General features: G+C 41.3%; 1 protein-coding gene across 1 annotated transcript in view; it reads left to right on the plus strand.

Moving 5' to 3' along the window:
* MYOZ3 (myozenin 3) overlaps positions 1-7,787 on the plus strand; it is a 60,153-nt gene extending 52,366 nt beyond the window's left edge. The window contains exon 6 of the mRNA XM_073621099.1: positions 5,533-7,787. Within this exon, the coding sequence (XP_073477200.1) occupies positions 5,533-5,719 (187 nt within the window). The 3' untranslated portion in view covers positions 5,720-7,787. The remainder of the gene's footprint in view (positions 1-5,532) is intronic.
* The last annotated feature ends 5,974 nt before the right edge of the window (positions 7,788-13,761 follow it).

Here is a 13,761-nt window from a genome sequence, read left to right on the forward strand (position 1 = left end):
CCAGGATACTGTGTCAAATGCCCTCTTAATATCGAGAAATAGAAAACATAAAGGGATTTTCCGTTTTTTAGCAATATGTGCCAATAACACTGCCCTGCGTATATTATCGCCTGCCTGTCTATTTGGCATGAAGCCTACTTGATCTCTATGTATTAATTTTCCTATAATGCTATTGAGGCGTTTTGCTATTATTTTTGCTAATAATTTAATATCAAGGTTTAACAGAGAGATAGGCCGATAATTCACACAGGAAGTATCATCAGAAAGGGGTTTTGGGATCATACAAACAATTGCTATTAGTGTTTCTTGCCGAAAAGAATGTCCATCTAGAAGTTTGTTAAAAGTTTCAGTGAGAATGGGAGAGAGTATTTCTGAGAATGTTTTATAGTATAAAGCAGAGTAGCCGTCTGGGCCTGGTCTTTTGTTAAGTTTTAGGTCTTTTATGGCGTTAGCAACTTCATCTATAGTTATAGGCTCATCCAAACTGGTTTTTTGATTCTGAGATAACTCAGGTAAGGTTATTTTTGAGAAAAAGGATTCAGCCTCTGTAGGATTAAATTCATTGTTTGTCTTGTATAAAGTTGCGAGATGTGAGTGAAATTTATGGACTATTTTAACTGGATTACAAGTGTAAACATTTTTTGATAATTTCAAACGTATTGGTTTGAAAGATTTGTTAGTTGAATTTAATGCCCGAGCCAAATATGTACCTGGTTTGTTTGTATTCATGTAGAAATTGTGTTTGGAGCGTTTGAGGGATTTATCAACTGACTCAGTGAGAAATAGATCGTATTCCAATCTAGATTTTTCCAGATGAGATTTTGTACTCTGAGATGGATTATCTTGAAATGATATGTAGGCTGCATTAAAATTGAGTTCTAGTTTTTTTGCTAGATTTTTGCGTTCCCGTTTAAATAGTGCCATTTGTCTTTGTATTGTACCACGCAAGACAGGCTTATGAGCTTCCCACAGTGTTATTGGGGAGATGTCTGTTGTATTATTAATTGATATGTATTCCTTTAAAGCTTGTTCAATGGCCATCTGATGTAGTGGGTGTTTGAGCATTATGTCCGGTAAGTACCACGTTGGGTCATGCGCTTTTGGTATGGCTGAGGCTATAATAGTGTATACTGCATTATGGTCAGACCACGGAATCGGAATTATATCTGATGCAATAATTTCTGGTATCATTCCTTTGTTAGAAAAATATGATCTATTCTGGTGAAGGTTTGATGAGGGTGCGAGAAATAAGTGAATTTCTTTTTCATTGGGTTACTTTCTCTCCACGAATCTACCAGATTGTATTTGGAAAGAAGTTGAGAAAAAGGTAATCTAGAGGTTATTTTGGATGGTGTAAAAGGTGATTTATCTAGAAATGGGAGGAGGACCTGGTTCGAATCCCCACACATTATCACTGTTCCTATTTTGTGTGTATTAATCACTTGTAATATATGTGAGAGGAATGGTGTAGGTTGTTTGTTAGGAGCGTAGTAGGAAATCACCGTGATTGCTGTATCCATTATATAACCCATGAGTATCAGGTATCTACCTTCTGGGTCTTTAATTTCTGATGATAAGGTGAATGGTGTGGATCGGTGAAATGCAATTAGAGTTCCCCTTTGCTTGGTACAGGCAGAAGCCGTGTAAATTTGTTGATAAAAAGGAGAAATATATTTTGGAGTAGAATCTTTGGTGAAGTGTGTTTCTTGGAGGCATACTATGTGAGCCTTCTTGTTATGGAAAGTACGGAAGGCTTTGGTCCTTTTTTGAGGGACATTTATTCCCTGAACATTCAGGGAAAGTATATTCAGTGGTGCCATGGCAATAGATCAAATAGTTTTGACTTACTTTTTGTTATGCAGAGCTGACTGCGCAGATCAACCTGTGTGGACTGAAGAGATGAATAGATAGAAAAGAAACCAGTGAATTCTGGAGTAAAGAGTAAACAAAAAACATATGAGATTAGATGATACATTGTATAAATTATTTTTTGCAAGTAATCACAATTTACCCGTGAAAGAGAATAAATATCTCTCTCAGGGGAATAAGTGCCTTCGTCACACTCCCACATAATATGGTTGGGAGAATGAGGAGGGCTAATGGGGGTACACGGATCTTCCGCTTACAGGAGAGAAGTGCTATGTCAAAAGACATCAAAATGATGTTTCATTAATTGGAGTGCAGAATATAGTTTTTGTTGAAATTATTTATTCCAGGGTGGTTGTATATGGTTAGTCTTGCCCTAGGCTAAATAATTCAGTTAGAAAGGTACTGTTAATAACATTGGTATTGATGAAGATAGTTTGAATTATTTTGGGATTTTAACCCTTTTAGAGTAAACAATTACATATTTTATTCATATGTAACTGTTTAGATATGTTAACTCATAAAATTGAGGTTGTATTGCTTCAGATTAGAATAAACAAAAACATAATTCTAGGAACTAGTTAGGTAATAATATATTTGTTTTAAGAAAAGAAAGAAAAAGCTTCCATTACTTCTGGATTATTGAACATATTTGTCCTAAAAAGTAATAAATCTATTGTTATTACCTGATAATATATAACTGAACAAGAATTTCCTTATTTCACTTATATATTCTAAGGCTATATGAATCAGAAGTAATAAGAAATATAACTGGAATGTAACATGATCCCACACAGTGTGTGACTATCAGAATGCAGTTACATTCAGTTATAAATATAGGTTTTTTTATAGAGAACCATCTCTTAGTATAATAAATGAAGAGATATCAGGAATTAGGATGTCAGTCCATTGAATCTTCTTGGTCCATGGATGATGTGGCATAACGGCCTCTTTTGTGAGAATGATGATTCCCATTTTGTTCTGAAATTTTCTGGGTGCTGCCTGAAGGTGAAGATGATGCCATTCTTCTGCGTGTGGGAGTGTTGCTGCTTGTGGGTTCTGTCAGATTTAATTTTAAAAGGGTTTGTTGTAGTTCATCTGCTGATCTGCTTCTGTAAATTGTACCTTGGTAGTTAAATCTGACTGAAAAGGGGAAGCCCCATTGATACATAATGTTGTGGCGTTGCAGTTCCATTAGTTGGGGTTTCATGGATCGTCTTTTAGTAATAGTGAGTTGGGATAGGTCAGCAAAAATTTGATAATTGTGTCCTTGAAAATTAAGTTCCTTTTTTTCTCTTGCAGCAATTAGTATTTGTTTTTTCGTTCTGTAATAATGAAATTTTGTGATTATATCACGTGGGGGTCCATCTTTCTTTTTGGCTGTGAGGGCTCTGTGTACTCTGTCCAGTTCTAAACGTTCAATAGGGATATCTGGCTTTAGTTCTTGTAATAGAGCAGTAATAGTAGATTGCAGGTCTGTCACAGTTTCAGGTATTCCCCTTATGCGCAAGTTTGAACGTCTGGCTCTATTTTCGTAATCTTCGAGCTTAGTTTGAAGTATTAAATTCTCTTTTTTTAATTGTTCCAATTCTGTTATATGTTCTTGGGTTGTAATTTCAATTTCATCCATTTTTATTTCTAAGGCTGCGGTGCGGTTTCCCAGCTCTCTTATTTCTTTGGTTAGGCTTTTTGTTATTTGGTCTGAGGTTTGTTTTAAAGCCTTATGAAGCATCTTTTCAAATTGTAATAATATTACTGGGGATACTGAGGAGGCTTGTGGAGAAGTTTGTGAGAGGATTTGTTCTGTATCTGACTCAAATGGAGAGTCTTGCTGTGACATTTTCTGTCTGTGAGAGCGCCCTGATGCTGTATCTTGTGAGGTGACTGGAGCTGCTTCAGCTGCAGTGAGTGCCTGTGAGCTCTTTGTGAGGTGATTTTTATTTCTGCCACGGTTTCCTCCCAGTACCATATTTCCTGCCCAAACTTTCACAGTTTGTTCCCTGGGGCAAAAAGGTTCAAATGGATACCTTTTGAGCCTGCAGGCTCCGCTTTTACCTTCTCTTCTCTCCTCAGCGGTGTGGAGCTCTAACAATGCATGTCTGCTCCGCTAGGCTCCGCCTCCTGCCCCCTCGCAACAAGTTTTTCACACCTGGATTTGGGGATCCTCTGCCATTCCTCCTTGCAGATCCTCTCCAGTTCTGTCGGGTTGGATGGTAAACTTTGATGGACAGCCATTTTTAGGTCTCTCCAGAGATGCTCAATTGGGTTTAAGTCAGGGCTCTGGCTGGGCCATTCAAGAAGTCAGAGTTGTTGTGAAGCCACCCCTTCGTTATTTTAGCTGTGTGCTTAGGGTCATTGTCTTGTTGGAAGGTAAACCTTCGGCCCAGTCTGAGGTCCTGAGCACTCTGGAGAAGGTTTTCGTCCAGGATATCCCTGTACTTGGTCGCATTCATCTTTCCTTTGATTGCAACCAGTCGTCCTGTCCCTGCATCTGAAAAACACCCCCACAGCATGATGCTGCCACCACCTTGCTTCAATGTTGGGACTGTATTGGACAGGTGATGAGCAGTGCCTGGTTTTCTCCAAACATACTGCTTAGAATTAAGGCCAAAAAGTTCTATCTTGGTCTCATCAGACCAGAGAATCTTATTTCTCACCATCTTGGAGTCATTCAGGTGTTTTTTAGCAAACTCCATGCGGGCTTGCATGTGTCTTGCACTGAGGAGAGGCTTCCGTCAGGCCACTCTCCCAAAAAGCCCCAACTGGTGGAAGGCTGCAGTGATGGTTGACTTTCTACAACTTTCTTCCATCTCCCGACTGTATCTCTGGAGCTCAGCCACAGTGATCATTGTGTTCTTCTTTACCTCTCTCACCAAGGCTCTTCTCCCCCGATAGATCAGTTTGGCCGGACGGCTCTAGGAAGGGTTCCGGTCATCCCAAACGTTTTCTATTTAAGGATTATGGAGGCCACTGTGCTCTTAGGAACCTTAAGTGCAGGAGAAATTTTTTTGTAAAGTTCTTGTTAAAAAAAAAAAAAAAGTTAAGCTTTGGCTAGGGGGAAGGTCAAAGTAAATTTGTGCTAAAAGAAATTATGTGGCTGTGATTGCTAGCTTCCTTTGGAAGATGCTAAATGTCTGTCTATCTCTGGCTTTAGGACAATGACCTAGAACGAGCATGCAGATTTTTAAAGTCAGAGTGAAGCGAAAATTCCTAACCTGAATACATGTTCCAATTCAGTGACACAGGAAGTACTGGAGCTATTGGATTAGCATGAAAGCCAAAAAAATTTTTACAAAGAGAGGTCAACTATAGAAGCCTCATACTTCCTCTCCGTAGGTTGTCTTGTGGCAAGAAAAGCAGCACCAAGCATTAGACATCATAAACATGCTGACTTTTTGCATGAGGTCCAAATAATTTTACATATAAATGTGGCATTGCAAGGTCATATAAAATAGGAGTCTAGGGGGAAATTACAGATAATAGTATTTATTGCATTACAAGGACCCTGACAGGCTGTAAACAACTGCTCAGGGGTTCTTTTGCCATGTACAGCAGGTCACAATCACTTCTATTTTTTGCAAACTTTAATTTTTTTGAGTTGTGAACATGCATGTCAAATGAAATGAACGATTTTTCTTGAATTTTTTTTGTCTTATTAATTTCCAGAGCTCCGTTACCCTTTGGAAGTTTATCTGTAGTTAATGGCGGAGAAGCTCCCTATAATTATGAGGAAATTCAAGCTCAAATTGAAGAATTACCCAGCGGACAACAATTCATGTTCCAAAGACCCAGCTTCAACCGAGCACCTCGGGGGTGGGCAATGACCTTTGTGCCTGAATCAGCAGACTTATAGATTTAATTGAGGTGTTAGGACAATGTGTACAGATTGCTTCACATTGCTTTGCTTAAAAGTAGTTCAGATACAAATATTTGCATTAGTTGATGAGTAGGTATACTCAAATGCTCAGACTGTGCTTTAAGTATGTCTGTATGACACTAAAAAGCAAAGTAACATTGCAGTTGGTTGGCAGGTACCCTTCAGTGCTACATGGTATATTTACAGAGAGTCTGCCCACCTATTAGAATCTTTTCTATAAGGCTAGTTATGCCTTCTGCTCTACATGTGACAATGTCCTGGCCTTGTGATAAGTCTTGAATAGAGGAGGAGAAATGCGTATTTATCTTAAACTCAGAAATCCAGCGTCTGTAGGGCTCTGCTTGGGTACAATGTTGCACCAGAGGGTGCCTGCCAACCATATGCAGTGCATTTTATCATGTAGCACTACATTTTATCTTTAATACATTGTAAATTTAGTGCTTCCCTACAGGAATTTTATTTTGTTCTTTTATAATTACTATTTACTGATATTACCAAAACACAGTAAAGCATCAGGGAAGGACTTGGAGCATTTGGCCTTGGAAGGCCAACACAACCAATTAGCACTTTCACGGCAAAGACAGATTTTTTTTTGGGTGAAAGAACAATGCGAAGTGGTTACAGTACTGGATAAAAGGGAAGGGCATGGGAATAGGTGGGTGTTCCTAAAGGACTGATAAAATTATTTATTTTGACACAACTTCACATGTTCCAGAATCAGGTTCTTTGGTAGCTGTATGCATTGCTCATATGACAACTGTAAAGGGAGCCACTGCAGCAAGTCCTCTTTCTTGCACTTGTAATTTGATGAAGTATCTCCACTCCAGACTACCAACCCAACATGTCTTACTAGTGCTGGCCTGCTGTGGTGCATATGCCTTATTGCCCCCATCTCCTGCACAGTTCTCCCATCAAGCATGATCATCCTGGCATACACAGAATATTGCTTAAGGAAGGGTTCACATATGTACAGCCGCGGTTCACAGCATGAGGTCCAGTGCGTTCCTGCTCACCGATTTAGGTTCAAACCAGGTCCGAATTTTGCCTGAATTTGCACCTGAATTGGAACCAAAGATGCACAGGACCCTTTTTAAATGCGGACCGCCCCGAAACTGTGTGAACGAGCTCCATTGAGAGCCGGTCACACTCTCCTGTCATGTAAATTGGATGTGGGGAAACCCGCATCAAATTCTCATATGTGTGAACCCTGCCTAAAGGTAAAGTGCAGACAAAATCAAAAAAGAAGAAAAATCAGCACAAGGGACATAAATAAGGGGCTGTCACAGGGTCTCATTAAGGGAGCTCACCCTTTCTATACTACAGCTTCTACGAATGGAACATAATACAATAATTGAGGACAGAAGATGATCGATTGGGGAGGAGGGTGCTTTCTACTAAAAGAAGAGGAATCCGCACAAGGGATGCATCCTACTAAGTTATGTCCCTTGTTCTGATTTTTTTGTTTTTGATTTTAGCAGCATTTAATCTTTAAAGAGCAATGCTACCAGGAATCATACAGCCACTTAAAATGTCACTAAGCCCACATCATAAAAAAACTATCAATAAATGGTGTATTACATGCTATTTATTCTCACTCAGTCACTATGAGATTTGTTTTCTGTATTCTGCAAAAAAAAAAAAACTGATTGATCCTACTGCTCTCTATCTCCACCTTCTGTTTATGTCCCTAATTCAGCTAGGGATTTTGCAGCTGTGGTGGCAACTTTGCACATGCTCAGTTTTCAGTGAGTTTCTATGCTGAGCGTTTCCTCTTATTACATCTGAGCAGCCCGAGTGACTATAAAGTCACACATGTGGGTGTATACACAGTGGTAAGTGACAGCTCACTCCCTCCCTCCTCCTCCAAGCAGACTAACCAGTTAATCACAATGGGGCAGGATATTACATGTAGATTAATGGTGGCTTCACCTCCCTCAAATTCTAAAACACAGGCTGGTGGGGCGTGACACAGCCTGTAACTGGCAGAAATCCATCCACACCATGTAATTTCCACTAAATAATAAAGATGTGTTTTAAATATGTATTTGTATGGCAATTGAAAACAGTTTATTGATTCTAATTATTTATTTTTATTCCAAAGGATGATTTTTTTTTTAATGTGTGACCAGCAGCAGAGGACTAGAAGTTCCTCCTGCTTATGTTTCCCTGCAGGCAAGCTAGGAAAGATCTGGGTCATGTGAGAGCCGTATATTGATTAGGAAAAAGGTACTTAGATGTTTTTTTAATTATTTTAATAATTATAGTGCCATCATCCATATAAAGGAATAGAAGAGACAATGAAAATTAAACCGTGTGTGTTTAGTATCACTTTAAGGTCGCATAATAATGTTACTAACACTAATATTCCACTGTAAATGCAATTGGTGATGAGAAATGAAAGGTTTCTGAAACATAAGGAGATAAAAGAATGTGAACCTTTCATGACAGGTATGAGTGATAATACTGACTTATTTAAGGATCTACAGGTTTCTTACCTTTGCTGGACAAATCACTGATCGAGAAAATATCAAAGACAAGGGTGGATTTTCTAAGTAAACAATGACATATTCCCTTTAAATGCTTGCTTACCTATTCTTGGTCATTAACTTACTAAGCAGTGAGCCAGATGATGAAGATGACAGCCATGGTATGTGGTCTGCAAGGCTGGTTGTGAAGGATATTATGTGAGAGAGAAGATGACCGCACTCCAGATTATAGAGGATGAAAAACTTTATTCCATAAAATCCAAAACGTTTTTTATATCAAGACATCACAATACAGACAGCAGCAAGGGTTGACGCATTTTACGAAAAACGTTGCTGTCATAACCTTATGACTAAGCAAATTTTTTCGGAAAACGCATGAACCTTTGCTGCTGTCTGTCTGTATCATGATGTCTTGGTATGAAAAACTTTTTTTTTTAATTTTATGGAATAAAGTTTTTCATCCTCTATAATCTGGAGTGCGGCCATCTTGTCTCTCACATTGATGGGATTCTATGCTCAGAGCGCAGACTGGACCAGCGCCCAGTCAGTCAGTCAGAGGGAGGATTATTTTACCTGGAGCAGCGTTGGCTCTCCCTTTCACTACATGCTTCAACTCTGTGAAGGATATAACATTGACATTATGTTGCATTCATATTGCTTATTTCTCTTGGTTCTCCTGCTGGTAATGTGATGCTGGAAATAACTCTATATTTTGAAGACCACAAGATCAATGTCTTAAGCCTCGTACACACGGTACGATTGTTGGCCAACCGAGCGTCTGATTTTTGTCAAAAGGGCTTGTACCAGGATCTTGTCGTGCATACTAATGGTACACAATTGTCGTGTCACAAACATGAACGTAGTGACGTACTACGAGGAATTTCAGCTCTTGAGCGCCACCCTTTGGGCCCCTTCTGCTAATTTCGTGTTTGGTGAGCATTGATTCCGAGCATGCATGTTTGTACTTTCGACTTTTGTGTGACAGATTTGTGTACTGACCATACGAAAATCTGATGTCAAACCGTTGTCCGCCGAAAATTTACTAGCCTGTCATCCATTTGTTGGCAGAAAATTGGACAATTGTCAAAAGAAGCGTACTAACGGTATGATTTTAGGACAACAGTCTGTCAACAGACAATCTCCTGCCAACAATCGTACAAACGTACCGTGTGTACGAGGCTTTAGACTTAGGCAAATGATATTTTTTGTACCGTTACAGAGGGTGTTCCTAGTGGATTCAGTAATGACCATTCAAGTTGTCCTGTACACCAGGAGGAAGACTGGATCTAGTTCTGATCATCAGGATCATTCTGGCCAGTTATGATCAAACTGAAATACAATCTAATAGCTGTAGATTCTCCTTGAATTCCCCTGACTGGGCCTGTCTCAGCACTTTTGGGGTTCAACCTAATTTTCTTAGATGGATTATTGCAACTAATAACTATTATTTCCCTACAAGATAAGCTGGTGCTCAGGGGTTTCCTCCTCCATAGACCAGCCATTGACATCAGTCTCTGCGGCAGAGAAAATGATCATCTAATGTCCATGTTACCACCACAGACATCACACACAGTGGGGTCAGTTTCAGCTAAATCCAACTTCAACTCTGGCTTAGAGCTTCACCATACACTCCCACCAAGGCTACACACAGAATGTAAAATTTAAATCTGTGCAAGTGTGGTTTTCAGTTGAATCCAATATTTTTAACAGAAACCGTTGCAGTTTTTCTGAAATTAGTGCTTAAATAGTTCTCCTTTAATCTTTGGCCAGGCTAGCTTCATGAATAGGACTTTACTGTAGAGAAAGTTTCTAACATTGTTGTGAAATGTGTAAAAAAAAAAAAAAAAAAAAAAAAAAAAAAAACACCAGCCTTTTATAACATTATTCCGAGGCATAGCATTTGATATACATTTTTTAATTTTTCTACTCAAAGCTATATCTATGCTTAATCTGCATTCACCGAGGGTACCCATTGGAAATAAAGACCACGTCCAACACTTGCATTTAACGCCTTATTTTTGTATATACACACCTAAATCTTATTTTAAAGCTCAATAAAAGCTTCTTTTGCACCTCACTGGCCCTTATGTCTAATTCAGTAGCACTTGGAATTTTTACATCCTTTTTTGTCATGCCTTCCAGGCTGTTTTAACCAATAACACATCAGATTAAACATACAGAATACAGTTATTACTATATTTCCTGACAGCATATCATTGCTGTTCCTACTGGAAAGAAATATTTTTAGTGAGTGGATTTTTATAGCAGGCATCGTAAAATATTGCAGGACATTAATAGGACATACAAGGATGTTGGACTGGAGGCTATTTCGGTGTATTTGTAAAAGTCTACCAAGCCTTTTTTTTTTTACAACCCTTAAAATGATCCTATCCTTAAAATTAGATCTGCACACCTGCTCACTTATCCCCTATTCAGTGTCACTCATATTGGGGAGAGGGGGCAGTACTAGGCACTAATCAAGTGTGCTGCATGTGAATGTGCTGACAAGGAACAAGCTCACAGGACAAGATTAGAGAGTACAGAACAAGAGCAGAGATGAGCTTATTAGTGCTGCTTCTCCTTCATGAACCAATCACTGGCTAGGCCGAATAATTCTTGTAAGCGTTATTAAAGCAGAACAAAATGACCATGTGATCTGGATGCGGTGCAGCACCAAAAAAGGGAAATGCACCTCTTTGGTGCGATTTGAGTGCATTTAAAATGAATGGGCCCAGATCCCAGCACACAGAATAGCATGTGAATTGCACATGAACCGGTGCGGATCCTGTGTGATTCACATGCGCTTCATAGTGTGAACCGAGGCTTAAGGCTGGGTTCACACATATGCAAATTTAATACGAGTTTTCCCCGCAACCAATTCGCATGACAGGTGACTGTGACCGGCTCTCAATGGAACCAGTTCACACAGGTCCAGGGCGGCCACGGTCCGCATTCAAAAAGGGTCCTGTGCGTCTTTGGGTCTGATTCAGGTGCAAATTCAGGCAAAAATTTGTGCCCGATTCGCACCTGAACAGGGACGAACCGGACCCCAGGCACGAACCCACGGCCACATATGTGTGTGAACCCAGCCAAAAGCTTTGCTGCCTTTATGAGCTCTGTGGTAGCTTGCTATAGACTTCTATGTGGTGGAACTTTCATGGCTATGAACCGGAGCCAGAAGTAACAGTTGGAAGGCATAGCCAAGCGGCACTTCTGGATATCAGACACAGCATGCATTCCAGTCTAAGAGCAGAACCTATCTATAAGGTAACTGGCATTTACTGTACATCATATAAGGCACATACTGATATTTAAATGAGAGAATTATTTGGATTTCCGTTTGGTGCCATTGATAGGAGCAGTTAACATTTGTATATGTAGGAGCAGTATCATCCTTTGTACAGTTACATTTCTTGTAAGATGTGAGAGTACAGCGTTGTAGACATGTACCTTTAATAGCTGGATAATAGCTAGCTATGTAAGCTAATGTCTTAAGTACCCTACCAATACTACTAACCAGGCCCCTCAATAGTAATTGGAGGTGAAGCTAGTGAACATAACTCTGATAAATAGATGGTATATAACAGGGATATGCAATTAGCAAACCTCCAGCTGTTGCAGAACTACAAGTCCCATGAGGCATAGCAAGACTCTGACAGCCACAAGCATGACACCCAGAGGCAGAGGCATGATGTGACTTGTAGTTTTGCAACAGCTGGAGGTCCGCTATCTGCATATCCCTGGTATATGACAATGCACAGATTGCAGCAGTCAGCTATGAAGAGGAGGGGGTACTCTCGAAACACATCAGCAGGCCCTACTGACATCTCACCAGTACATCTGGAGGCATGCACAGTGGTTCTTGTCCTTCCTTTCTTAAGACTCGGGATGAGCCTTTTTTTTTTTTTTTTTTTTTTTTTTTTTTAAATGACTGAGTATATTCAAAAAGTGTAACTGTGCTGATCCAAAAAGTGCTAGTGCAATATTACCACTGATACGGTGTCTATACCTTATTTGCCAGCCTTAACAGTAAAAAACTATAAAGTGCAACGTGTCAATAGATCAATATAGAGTGCAAATTATAAAGTGCAAAATATCACAACCTAGAACCAGGGCTGTCTTAACAAGTGGGCACACCGGGGCACCTGCACTTTCCCCAAAGCAGCTGGTCCTTGAGCCCACGCTGCCCCAAAATTGGGGGCCCCATGATGGCACTGAGAGTGATGGATACACAGGGGAGGCAAACTGTCAGCGGTGCGCCGTTCTATACAGAACAATAACTATTATTTCACATCCAGCAGGGAGGGGTGGGCCCAGAGTGCCAGTGATGCTCTGACCCCGCCCCATGCAGCTTGAATGCTCGGGACTCAGAGGCCGTGGGGCAGGAGCTGGAGTGGGAGCTGCTGAGTTGGCAGCACTGAGAGCCCACCTGCGGAAGTAGCATTGTGGATGGTGTCATGGTGAGCCCAGCTGCCCAGCACTGTTTGCACCGAAGGGCTTGGAATGCTCAGAGGGATGCTCCCTCCTCCGCCCCTCCTTCTGCCTGCTTGATTGGTATAGGCGAGTCCAATGCTGGAGGTGGGCACATAGCCAAAAGTTTACATACACTGTATAGAGGGTCAGAGTGTTGGGGGGATATCTGGGGTGTAGAGGGGTCATCTGGGATGTAGAGGGGGGTCACAGTACTGGGTAGATATCTGGGATGTAGAAGGGTCAGAGTGCTGGGGGGATATCTGGGATATAGAGGAGTCAGAGTGCTGGGGGGATATCTGGGGTGTAGAGGGGTCAGAGTGCTGGGGGGATATCTGGGATGTAGATGGGTCAGAGTGCTGGGGATATCTGGGGTGTAGAGGGGTCAGAGTGCTGGGGGATATCTGGGGTGTAGAGGGGTCAGAGTGCTTGGGGATATCTGGGGTGTAGAGAGGTCAGAGTGCTGGGGGGAAATCTGGGGTGTAGAGGGGTCAGAGTGCTGGGGATATCTGGGGTGTAGAGGGGTCAGAGTGCTGGGGGATATCTGGGGTATAGAGGGGTCAGAGTGCTGGGGGGATATCTGGGGTGTAGAGGGGTCAGAGTGCTGGGGGGATTTCTGGGGTGTAGAGGGGTCAGAGTGCTGGGGAGATATCTGGGGTGTAGAGGGGTCAGAGTGCTGGGGGGATATCTTAGATGTAGAGGGGTCAGAGTGCTGGGGGAATATCTGGGATGTAGATGGGTCAGAGTGCTTGGGATATCTGGGGTGTAGAGGGGTCAGAGTCCTGGACGATATCTGGGGTGTAGAGGGGTCAGAGTGCTGGGGGGATATCGGGTGTAGAGGGGTCAGAGTGCTAGGGATATCTGGGGTGTAGAGGGGTCAGAGTGCTGGGGGATATCTGGGGTGTAGAGGGGTCAGAGTGCTGGGGGGATATCTTAGATGTAGAGGGGTCAGAGTGCTGGGGAGATATCTGGGGTGGAGGGGTCAGAGTGCTGGGGGGATATCTGGGGTGTAGAGGGGGGTCAGAGCGCTGGGGAGGCGTCAATTTAGCAGATATATTATAT

The sequence above is a fragment of the Aquarana catesbeiana genome, linkage group LG03, assembly GCF_042186555.1.
Source record: "Aquarana catesbeiana isolate 2022-GZ linkage group LG03, ASM4218655v1, whole genome shotgun sequence".
In the NCBI taxonomy this organism is placed as follows: domain Eukaryota; kingdom Metazoa; phylum Chordata; class Amphibia; order Anura; family Ranidae; genus Aquarana; species Aquarana catesbeiana.